The sequence below is a fragment of the Mus pahari genome, chromosome 9 (assembly GCF_900095145.1).
Source record: "Mus pahari chromosome 9, PAHARI_EIJ_v1.1, whole genome shotgun sequence".
NCBI lineage: Eukaryota > Metazoa > Chordata > Mammalia > Rodentia > Muridae > Mus > Mus pahari.
Genome location: NC_034598.1, coordinates 89,424,622 through 89,436,965, shown reverse-complemented (window position 1 = coordinate 89,436,965; position 12,344 = coordinate 89,424,622). Strand labels below are relative to the sequence as shown.

Sequence of the window (12,344 nt, the reverse complement as noted above, 5' to 3'; positions counted from 1 at the left end):
AAGTGGGTAGGCTCTCTAGTCCTGCAGTGACTTGATGTGCCAGGGTGGGTTGGTATGGGGGGAGGGATGACTCCCCCTTACTAAGAAGAATGGGAGAGGGGGAAGGGGCCATGAGACAGAGGGATAGAAGGAGATAGGGGGCTGTGATCAAGATGTAAAGTGAATAAATAAATAAGTTAATGGGTGGGGGGAGTGAGTGGGCACCGTTGCCTGGATTTGTACAGAAAGGAAAAAGTGAGAAGAGCACAATGGTGCATGCATTCACTCTCTCTCTGACTGTGGGTGTGACCAGCTGCTTCGAGAACCCGCCACCTTGACTCTCTGCTGTGACGGACCGTACGCTGGAATTGTGAACTAAACCCTTTCTCCCCTAAGTTGCCTTTGTCTGGGTATGTTATCAAAGCCACAGGAAAAGAAACTAAGACAGCAAGTCTCCCATCTATGAAGTCCCTCATCTTCACTCCAGAGGAGTGAGCAGGAGACTCCAGCGAGCCAGGAGTGTCCCTGAAGGAAGTCCTGCTTGAGGAAATGATAAAAAGAAGAGAACAATCCCCCACCCCAACACACACACACACACACACACACACACACACACACACACACACACAACTACAAAAACAAGGGCAAGATGCACCAGAGGTTAAGAATGAGCACTGCTCTTCCAGAGGACCTGAGTTCAGTTCCTAGCAGTCCTATGCAATGACTTATAACCACCTATAACTGTAGATCCGGCGAGATTCAGCACCTCTGGTTTCTTGGGACACTCACACAGACATACATGTATATAGGTAATTAAAAATAAAGTAAATCTTTTTTTAATGAAAAAGGCGGGACATCCCTGAGCAGTGGGGGCTGGATGCTCTGGAATCCAGTGAGGATAATTGATCACTTTACGTGCTTCGCTGATGCTTGCCCTGAGCCAGCTCCAGCCCCATGCCTGATTTCCACCTCTCCATAGCTCTCAGCTACCCAGGAGGTAGGATATCCCATGCTCTGCCTGCAGTCTGGAAACAGGGTAGAGCCGGCACTTAAAGACCAACACTGCCAATGCCCTAGTTCCTCTCCATGTAAGCCCTGAGATTCCCTGGGCAGGCACTGGCTTCATCCAGATCTGGGACTACTACAGGCAGGGCAGAATGGAAAAGACAGAGGAAGGCCTGGCTGTCTTGAGCCTGGGAACCTGAGCCTGCTGTTGCGGAAGCACATCCCATGGTGCCCAGAGAGTAATAAAAAATTAACAATGATGGGTTGCTTTTCCTATAAATAAGGGTTAGGGTCTTCCACGTTTCCTGTATCCTGTCCTTTTAAATATGAAACGTGGGAGAAATGGAAGCATCTGAAGTTTCTATTCTGTAGCAAAACCGTTCCTTTGCTTTTATCAGTCAAAAAACGGAGTTCATGGAGCCATCTCAAATTCATTGCTATTATGAGTAACTTATACCTTTAAATGTAAAACAGCTTTCTGCTAAAACAGAAACGTTGGCAGCAGAGTCAAAGGTTAGATGTTGCCTTTATGACTATGCTTGTAACCAACCTGAGTTGTACCTAAGTCACAAGTGTCTCTGCCCTGCAGAAAACATTGGCCATCAGGGTGACAGGTTGGAAAGGCCAACCAAGTGAGAAAGTGGTAGATATGGAGAGCCACCTTCCCAGAACATGACAGCGGGGACATGACAGAACATGATAGCCTTATGAGTTCACCTTGTTAGTGTGAACGTTTTTGAGGGCTGGGTCGGGAACACAGAATAAGAGCTGCTTCCCACGGCCACCAAGGGAAGAGAATTCTTCAAGTCGGTGCAATTTCGCTCATTCACAGTGAAAGGTACTCGGTCTTCAGGACACAGGTCAGAATTCCAAGGTTAGCACCCTGAGAAGACAGAGATGGAACTGGAGAGGTGGCCGCATGGTTAAGAGCACTTAACTGCTCTGGCAGAGGACCCAGGTTTTGCTCCCAGTGACTCTTGACCGTCTGTAACTCCAGTTTCAGGGCACCAAGGTGCCTCTTCTGGCTTCCATGAGCCCCTGCATATACATAGTACACATATATACATTCAGGCACACATGCATACAATAAAATGAGTTTTGTTTTTTGGTTTTTTGTGTTGTTTTTTTCTTTTTAAGAAAGCAGGGGTCTTGAGTAGGTAGAGGCAGAAAGGGAACTTAGTCACAGCGGTCTTGCCAGGAAGTATGGACTCAGGCTAGAGAGACGGCTCAGCCGTGAAGGGCACGTTCTGGGGCTGCCCTTCCTGAGAATTTGAGTTCTGTCCCCAGGACCCACATCGGACAGCTCACAACCTCCTGTAAGTCCAGACCAGGGAGGTTAGGATCTGCAGGCTGCACTGACCTGCACATATCCATACATACACACGCCACTAGAAGTAATACAAATAAATCTCTTGTTTTAGAGGGAGGGAGTGTGTCTTCTCCTGGGAACACTATGGAGCTATTGAAAGGTTTGTAGGAGAGAGAGGTGCGTCCTAATCAGAACCCACCCTGCCTGTCCCCACAAACACCAGTCATCGGAGACAGGGACTGAATCACGAAGCCGTGCTAGATTCAGAGAGCCCAGGATCTGAGACAGCAGTGGGTTAACACACTAAAAACCCTTTCTCTCCTCTCCAGCCAGCAGCCTTATAAGAACAAAGACAGTGAGCCAGTCTGGAGTCTCGCCTTCTGTCAGGCAGTCGATCACAGCTCTGAGTCTTCTCCTATTACGTCTCCTGGACCACTCCTTGTTCTCTGGGTATCTGGGCGCGGGTTCTTCTTAGCTCCACCTGAACTAGAGACTTAAGTGGGAACCAGCAAGCCTTTCCAGTTGCCCCGCCAAGCAGTTCGTCTCGTGTATGTATGTGCAGATTCCTTTCTGCGCTGTGAAGTACAAGGACACACCCCTAATCGGGATGGGATCTGGCTTTAGAAAGATGGTTCTTGTAGTGAGTGAAGGCAGAGACCAAGAGAAGCTCCATAAGTGTCTAGAAAGATGATGTAACCCGAAAGGGTGGCGGGGGACAGAATGAAGGGCAAGGAGGGAGAAATGGTCAGGACTTTGAGGATGCCCTAGCTTTGGTCCTGGCTTGGGGTACTTCTCATAGGGATGAAGCTGGGAGAATTGCTTAGGTGAGTAGAGAAGTTGTGGTTCCTCAGGAAGCCCCGTGGAAAGGCCAGCCCTAACCACTGCAGTTTTGCTCGGCTGGCAAGCAGGTGACCCTGGCAGTTAGAGCCACCTGGTTTGTGCTGGGTAAGGACTGAGCACGATAGGAGGGGCAGGGAGTTGAAGATACTCCTGGCAAGGCAGAAGTGCTGGGCTGGCTCCAAGGGGCAGCCAGAAGGGCACTGTGTCTTCATGGCTAAACTGAAGGTAGTACGTGAGGCCTTGTATTTGGTGAGTCAAACCAGAGAACCGGAATGCCTTAGTTCAAATCCTGGCTCGCACAGCCACTGTAATGTCTGCATACCTCTGCTTTCCTCCACTGCACAGTGTGTGTGTGTGGGGGGGGTGACCCCTGCATAAGGCCTACCGTGTCATAAGGTAGACTCAGTATGTGCGTATTCGCTACATTGCCTTTGGCCTGAGAGGTAAGAACAGGGGGCTGGCTCCTTTGTCACTGATGCTGGGAGAGAAAGACCTGGGATCCAGTGGCAAGGGGACAGCTGCTCTTCTTCACCACTCCTACCAGGCAGAGGGACTCGAGCCTGAGAAGGAGCACGAGGGTGGGGAGAGTCCCTTCACAGACGTGCCTCTCACACCCAGAGGTCTCTGAGCTCCACCTGGAGGTATGTCTCCTGTGGAGAAGGATGAAGGGTGCCTTTTTTTTTCCTTCAAATGATCTTTGTGAGTGGGAGGGTGTGGGTGTGCTGGAGGTCACAGTTGATCTCAGCTGTCAGGTCTCACTTCCCACTCGTCTGAGGCAGGGTCTCTTCTTTGCTGCTGTATACACCAGTCCAGCTGGCTGCCAAGGATTCTCGGACCCTACCACCCATCTCTCTGTACAAGACGCCAGAACTACCCTGTCCAGCTTTTCATTAGTTAGTTAGTAACTTTGTTTGTTTTTCTCTGTGTAGCCCTGGCTGTCCTGGATCTCACTCGGTAGACCAAGCTGTCCTCAAACTCAGGGATCCCCCTGCCTCTGCCTCCTGAGTGCTGGGATTAAAGGCGTGCATCACCACGCCCCAGGGACACATCAGACTTTTACGTAGACTCTGGGGATCAGAACTCAGGTCAGCCCACATGCTTTGACAGAGCTGTTGCCCCACTGAGCCATTTCACCAGCCCAAGGGCTGCTTCTAAGCGCAGGTCGGCCCTGTGCGTCTCCTGTGATGAGCTGTAGTGATGCCTGTCTTCCGTGGCTGCTGTCCTCCATTTTTGACTTTTGGGTCACCCAAGAGGAATGAGTAGACCATTCTGCTTCCCGGTCCTCTCCCTCGAGTTCACCCTTCCTTCTTTAACACGCCCACTCCCCTCTTTCTGTTCTAGACCCTCATTTTCTTAACAATAAAGAGATGTCTGACGTGACCTTTCTGGTAGAGGGGAGACCCTTCTACGCTCACAAAGTGCTCTTGTTCACAGCCTCTCCCAGGTACGTACCCTTGGCTTTGCCTGTGGCTGGAGTGTGTCTGTGTCTGTGACTGTTCCTGTTCTTTTGCTTTTGGAAGCTAAAATCTCATGTAACTCGGGATGTCCTGGGATTCACTGTGTAGCAAGGTTGACCTTGAATTTCTGATCCTTATGCCTAGTACAGGGATTACAGATGTACACCAGTATGCCTAATTTATTTGGTACTGGGGATTGTAGCCAAGGCCTCATGAATGTCAGGTCCCACTGTACCAACTGAGCTACATCCCTAACTGCTTTATGAAGCTCCCTGTTGGTGGTATTGTCACTGGGCTAGCAGAACATTTTCTCAAACTCAAAGATCCCAGAGTACAGGGTGCCCCTTTATGCAACCTAGACACCCTCTTGTCTTGGCAGAGCGAGCTCTGCACCAGGGATAAAAGTGTGTGAGCAGATGCCCTTGGCAGTTGACAACTTGAGGCTCCTTCCATGGCAGCCTCGAGAGGCCCACTCTCCAAATGTTAGAAAACAGATTTGCTACAAGCCTCCAAAATAGAAGGGCACTGACCCTCCTTTTCCCTAATCGTACAGTCAGCAGGTGAGAATCTCGTGTAGATGGGGCAAGCTGGGGATACGGCACAGAGGTATCGTGTCATATGAAGCCCTGCATTCTATCCCCAGGGGAAGGAAGGAAGGGAGGGAAGTTACATCCTCTCTCCTAGCCCTATGGCTGGCATCTCTTATGATTGGGTCCCAGTGCATCTGGAACTTGTACAGGGAGCATCTGGAACTTGTACAGGGAGCAGAGGGTGTGACCGAGAAGAGGACTGTGCTGGTGTGACAGTGACAGGCTGACACAGCTGGCAGAGACAGGAAGGGAGCCGAGGGTGCCCACAGAGGGTAAGGATTCTGGCAGTGCAGATACAGAAGCCCCTCTTGGAGTTTGCTTGGGAGACAGATGCTTACAAACCGCAGACATCTAATTTGCAGCCCCAAGAAAAATGAACCTTCCACATGGGTTTTTGATTGGTGCCACCAGACAAGCGGTTTCTCAGTGTGCCAGTGTCCAGTGCTTTCATTTTCTTCATGGTAGCCGTGGCCCTGGAGGTTTTAGTCCTGAGGGAGGCTGCATGGAGGGTGGGGAGGGACACAGCTGCCCTGTTTTATCTGCTGTTCTTCTTCAAACCTGTTATCATCCTGAAGGAGAAAGAATTTAAAGAAAATAAAAGAGACAACTTGGCCTATTCTCTTTAAAACCTCATTCTCTGCATGAATCTAAACCAGTGTGTCCTGCTAGTAGGGTTCCTACAGTCCAGAGGCTTTGCATGGAATCACTAAGACTTATGATCACCCATGGGGAGCCCCTTCCCAAGTCAGCAAGTGTACTGATCTTTGTGTACTTGACAGAAGCTAGAGTCATCCGAGAGGAAGGAGCCTCAGTTAAGGAAATGCCTCCATGAGATCCCGCTTAAGGCATTTTCTCAATTAGTGCTTAATAAGGGAAGATCCAGCCCATTGTGGGTGGTGCCATCCCTGGGCTGGTGGTCCTGGGTTCTATAAGAAACTGACTGAGCAAGCCATGGAAGCAAGCCAGTAAGCAGCACCCTTCTGTGGCCTCTGCATCAGCCCCTGCCTCCAGGTTCCTGCCCTGTGTGAGTCCCTGTCCTGACTTCCCTCTATGATGAACAGCAATGTGGAAGTGTAAGCTCAGTAAACCCTTGTCTCCCCCTCTGGTTTCTGGAGCATGGCGTTTCCATCACAGCAATATGATGAGCCCAACTAAGATAGCAAGTATGGGTGCAATGCTCTGGAGGTTTCATGTCCCACAAACCTAAGCTCCTCCTCCTCTGGAGCAAAGCTTGAACAATAGAAAGGCCTGGAAATGACAACACCTTGGTACCAGACAAGAAGGACACCAGAGCAGGCACTCAGAGTAGATGGACACCCACCGAGACAACCCGGGGAAGCGCTGGGAAGTGATGGGGTTTTAAAGAGCATCCACTCCTTCCTAAAGCCAGTGTGGGAAAGAATATGTGTTCCAGGAGTAGTCTATAGCTTTGAATGAAGACACTAATGGCATCATCCATCTGTGTTTTGAAGCAGGATCCAGAGATTTCTGTCATAAGGAGAGTCGCTTTGGGTAAGCCACGGGAGCGTGGATGAGTCTTTTGATCTCTCTGTGTTATTCAGGTTCAAGGCCCTCCTCTCCAGCAAGCCAACAAATGACAACACCTGCATAGAGATTGGCTATGTGAAGTATCCCATTTTCCAGGTGAGCCCCTAGGGTTAGCCTTCACCCCTTAGCTGCTCCTCACACCTGGGCCACCCCTGACTGAGCAGCTGGCACCTGCACTTCAGGCTCCCTTACCCCACCCCTCCCACACCATCCTTCAGCCCTGTGGCAATCACTGAAGCCCAGTCCCTGGTACCAATCTTGGGCTGGGGGGAGGGAGTCCAATGGTAAAGGAGACCCTCTCTTAAAGACTCATGAGTCTAGAGGGAGTATCTTCAAGCACGTGTCAGCCACTGTATACTGTGGGGTGTGTACAAAAGAGGATGCCCTTTTCAGAGGAGTGTACTGTAACAGCTCGGACCCAGGTTGTTGGGGCAGGGTTAAGAATGGAGAGCCAAAGGCCAAGCCAAAGCTGGGAGACTCAGAATGAGGCTTTGGGCTCAAGAAGGAGGCTAGAACATTCCAGACAAAGAGAAGAATGCGGGCTGGTGAGATGGCTCAGCGGGTAAGAGCACCCGACTGCTCTTCCAAAGGTACAGAGTTCAAATCCCAGCAACCACATGGTGGCTCACAACCANAAAAAAAAAAAAGAATTAAAGGAATTCAATAATCTTATAGTCATATGAAGGGGGAAAGAATCTAGCTTTGGGGTAAGGAATAATGTAAATTAAAATGTGTCAATTCTATTATAGCCAGAGCTACACAGAGAAAAAAAAAAAAAAAAAAAAAAAAAAAAAAAAAAAAAAAAGAGAAGAATGCATGTAAAGGACTTCAATGATGTGTCCAGCCCATGTTAGGAAAAGCAGGATCCGTGCCCAGCCTATCTGGTGGCCCGGCTCATGGAATCCATTCTGAGATGGTCTTTCTATAGTAAAACTCATACCAAAGCAGAAATCCTGTTCCCTCTGCCTCCACGACACACTGGCATTGCCTACGGAGCTTTGAAAATGCCCCCTGGATGTCCAGTCTGTACATCAGACCTTGGGCACACTGAGGCCTCCTCCTCCATTCTAACCATCGTGCATGCAGCCACGCACTCTACCTGACAGCATCTTCTGGATGTTAGCAGGTATCCAAATGCCCTGCAGATTCTTGGGATGGCCATTAAAACAGGAACCACACTAACTGTGAACGCCTAGGGCCCACCCTCACAGCCTGATTTTCAGGCACGAGAACTCACACTTATGGCAAGGACCTCTAATGCTGCTGGGCACAGGGTTCCAAACTTGAACACTAATGCTGTCCTTGTGCCCTTCGATCCTCCCAACCTCCCTGCCAAGAGCTCTTGGAAGGGTGTAGCCCAGGTTCCCGCGGCTGCCTCCTAGGAGAGCAGAGATTCAAACTGAACCCAGTTCCATTGTTTTCTCACATCCTTGGGGACATGAGTCGACTCTGGAGTCACCTAACCCTGCAGAAAGAATCTTATAGCCTGTTAAAGGGGGCGTCATGACCTGAAAGCTGGAAAAAGAGCACACGTGAATACGTGTGTGTGTGTGTGTGTGTGTGTGTGTGTGTGTGTGTGTACACACACCAAGAAGTATCCCATGACTGGTAAGCCTGGCCCTCACTGGGAAGACTCCAGTAACAAGAGCCTGGCTCAAGGAGGCACTCAGTAAATGTTTGCCCAGTGGTCTTATCTTCAGAGTCCTACACCAGAAAGGCTGGCCTCAGAGAGATCCCCAGCTCTGTAATTGCTTCCGATGGGGAAAGTTTGCTGGCCACATTAGCTTCCAGTTCCTGTAATGGAAAGGGGAATTTATCATGCCCCAGGAACTTGTCTGTGTCCCTGCCCATTCCTCATTAAGGAAGGTAACATTCATTTGTGGCTTGAAGGAGGCCAAGGAAGGCCAAACCCAACCCAAAAGGAGGCTCCCAGAAGCCCGTGCGCTTCACACACTTCTGGCGTGTACATTTTGGCAGAAGAGTTTTTAGTAACTGATACTGCACTGTGTTTCCTCCCGCAAGACTCCTTAACATCACGTGTGTACAAAAGCCAGCCCCACTGAGGCCACAGCTTGAGCTAGGCCTCTACCAGGCTGCAAAAGACCCTGCTTCACAGAGGTTGGTAGCCGCCAAGAAAAGCAGTTCCACGTGCCGGCCCTTTGGCCTCATAAGGGCTTGTTGCACCCACTTAGAGAAAATGCTTACACTGGCAGTGTCTTGCACTGGCAGAGCTGGGATGGTCTCATTTAAGTTCCATTAGCCTTGAGTCCTTCTCCGCCAAAGCAGCGATTCCAGCCCGTGGCTCAACCTTGAACAAACAAGACAATGCATGTGACTGATAGGAAAGTGCTTTATAAATGGGGAGCCCGTGTTGGCGGTGGACATTACAGTGGTGTTTCTTGTTATTATTGGTTTGGCCTTTATAAGGAAGGTGCTAGGGGAATCAATTGGTTTTAATAAAGCCAATAGCCCAGTGCTGACTGGCGGTATTCCCACACTTATAAGCTCTGCTCCCCAAGGTGGGAGGGGGAGGGGGGACAGGGCAGTGTTATTTCCCAAGGCCTAGACAATGTCACCGCCTCTCTACCAGGCAGCTGGACACAGAAACCCCAAGTCAGTGTAAGGGAGACTCAGTCGCGGGAGACTTGTTATGTCTAACGTGTTCACACGACGAGGGGGCACGGTGAGGTATGGCTGCAGTCCCAGCACTTGGAAGACTTGACAGGAAGATTGCCATGAGTTCTAGGCCAACCTGAGAATACCAAGTGAGACCCTTTATCCAGATGATAATGATGATAATGATGATGATGGTGGTGGTGGTGGTGGTGACAATGATGTGTCTGTATGCCAGGCACTATGTTACTCACAGAAATAAGGTGAGTGACATCTGTACTCTCAGATGACTATAAAGACACTTCAGTTGCAGACAAGCCTGAAACAAAGCTTGATGGGAAGGAGATCCAAATTCCCTAGCCCAGTAACCACTGAGCTGGACCCAAAGAATGGCCAGCTTCCACTGGTAAAGGAGAGAGCGCATCCAGGCTGAAGGAGCTGGATGACATGGCCAGGTTCTGGTAGAGGCAAGAGAGAGGACAGTGCACATAAAAAACAGGCACCAGGCTGAATGTGGTGACACCCACTCGTAATCCCAGCACTCAGGAAGTGGATGTACGGGGAGTATAAGTGAGAGGCTAGCCTGGGCTACACAGCAAGTTGTTAATTAGTGAGATCTGTCCCAAAACAAGCAAGCAAGCAAACAAACCAACCAACACAATTCTATTAAGGGTCTGCTTAACTGAAATGTGCAGACTGGGTAATTCCACAGTCTGTCCTGGCTAGCAGTGGGGGAAACAGAACTGTCCGCTAATTGGTAGTTTAAGAGTATTAAGCATTTCCCAAAATTGGTGTTTTATTTAGTGTGTGTGTGTGTGTGTGTGTGTGTGTGTGTGTGTGTTTGTACCACAGTGTGATCCCAACACAGGTTGTGACCAGTCTGTGGATTTTGCCCACCCCATTGCCCAGGCTCCAGGCAGGTAAAGCCAGTCATGTGGAAAGCAGTTGAAAATGGAGATCCTTGGGGCAAACTAGACCGTGTATGCACATCATGCAAAAGAACCCTTGGTTGTCAAGTGAAGCATGTACGAAATTCAGATATATCCATGGTATTCAGTCATTCAGGGGACAGCCATTTGCAAAACTCTGTAATTTGGGACACTCTTCAGACACTGGAAGTCACATGACAAGGGACAAGCCTTGCTTGGACAGGCGCCACCAGTGACTTTCCAAACCCTGGATCCCTCTGGGGGTCTTGTCAGCTGGGACTCTGGGAGGCTCTCCAAGTTGTGTCACCTGCACAGCTTGACTGGATGAGAGAGGCAGGCTGGCACCCACTGGTTATCATCTTCAGGTGACTCACTTGTCCTGAGGAGCCATGCTCAGGTGATTTCATTTATTCCTGCAGATAGACGTGGGGGCAGGACCTGAAACCACAGGGTCATGATTTCAGGGTGTCATCAGGGAAACCTGTCTAAACGTCCCCTGTCAGGTAGAGTGATGTCCGGGGCTGGTGTGATGGCTTCTGAAGGAACTGTGTCCCACTGAGGTCTTGTTCACTGTGTCTTATTCCTTCCAGCTGGTCATGCAGTATCTCTACTACGGTGGCCCAGAGTCACTTCTCATTAAAAACAATGAGATCATGGAGGTAAGGAGATCGCTGTGGTTTTAGCTACCCTAGCCTCCCTTCTCCCTGGCTTCAGACTGGCGGCCCACCCAGGCTCCATGATACTCCCTGACTCTGTGGTCCTCCCAAACAAGGCAGCTTCTCTGGGGAGGCCTCCCCAGGAGACTGGCCACACCAGGGGCCCTGGGTGGGAACCAGTTTTAACTGGCTTGTGAGGGGCAAGTTCGAGAGGAGAGTTGGGGGACCACTTGCCATGGCAGGCTTGGACAGCTACAGCAGGACCAGGAAGTATCCTAGAGATTGTCCTCCCCCTTGTGGTTGCTAAGAGAGTTACATCCATAAGAAGCATGGCTCTTGCCTGCTGTTCCTCCTCTAGGCCTCCACCACTACACTTTCCCAGCCCAGCTTCTGCTCCCTCTGCACTTGACTCCCCATTGTATGCCCCTATACAGAGCCAGAGCACCAATCCATTTTCCTAAATCAAAGACAGGCACTAGCCAGGCGTGGTGGCGCACACCCGAGTCCCAGCACTCTTGAGGCAGAGGCAAGTGGGTCTCCGAGTTGAAGGCCAGCCCTGCCTACATAGGGAGTTCTGGTCAACCAGGCCTACGCAATGAGATCCTCTTTTAAAAAAAAAAAATTAGTTAAATAACTTTTTTAAAAGCTGTAGGTTTAGTGCCAGAGCCCTTCAGCCAAAACTCTGGGTTACATAAGGGCTCTGCCATATCTAATCTGTGGGGCCTTGGGCAGTTTATTTGACCTAGCTAGCTTCTGATTTCTCTCCTAGAAATGACCATGGTCTAGGGGGATTTGAAAAACATCTGTTTTAGAAGATTCTTAGCCACCTTTGGCCAAGGAGAGAGCTGTAAGGCTCTACAGTCATAAGTGCCCAGTTTATCCCATCTCCATACTCTGCTTACCCTCCCCTACTCCCACCTCCACACCCACACCCACACCCACCCGAGAGACTGGTCTCTCTGGACCCCTCTTCTCATCTTGTCCTCCACAGGACCAGGTGGCCTTTATAAACATTTTACATTTTTCTTTCTGCACTGACTACATTTACTAGTTTGTTAGAGAGACTGGGATCAAGAGGCTGGATAAACAAACAGTAGAGGGTCCACATAGCCAGCTCAGAACCCAAGTTCTGTGGAGCTGGAATGTGCTGTCTTCCCAGGACAGGGACATGTTCACCTGCCCAGCATCCGCAGAGCCGATTCACTGAGAGATTTTATGTAGGTAAATGAATTCACATTGAAGTCCCAGCCAGCCATGATGGCTCATGTGGTAACTCCAGAACCTGGGAGGGATCTGAGGCCGACCAGGAATAGATAGCAAGCTCCTGGCCAGCCAGGGCTACATAGTGAGGCTGTATCATAAAAAAGAAGAAGAAGAAGAAGAAGAAGAAGAAGAAGAAGAAGAAGAAGGAGGAGGAG

The 12,344-nt window shown here is 49.9% G+C and overlaps 1 protein-coding gene across 1 annotated transcript in view; it reads left to right on the top strand.

Annotated features, from left to right (window-relative positions):
- Positions 1-12,344, top strand: part of Btbd11 (BTB domain containing 11) — a 278,823-nt gene that overhangs the window by 259,349 nt on the left and 7,130 nt on the right. The window contains exons 13-15 of the mRNA XM_021204847.1: positions 4,475-4,577; positions 6,743-6,824; positions 10,861-10,929. Coding sequence (XP_021060506.1) covers positions 4,475-4,577; positions 6,743-6,824; positions 10,861-10,929 — 254 coding nt within the window. The remainder of the gene's footprint in view (positions 1-4,474; positions 4,578-6,742; positions 6,825-10,860; positions 10,930-12,344) is intronic.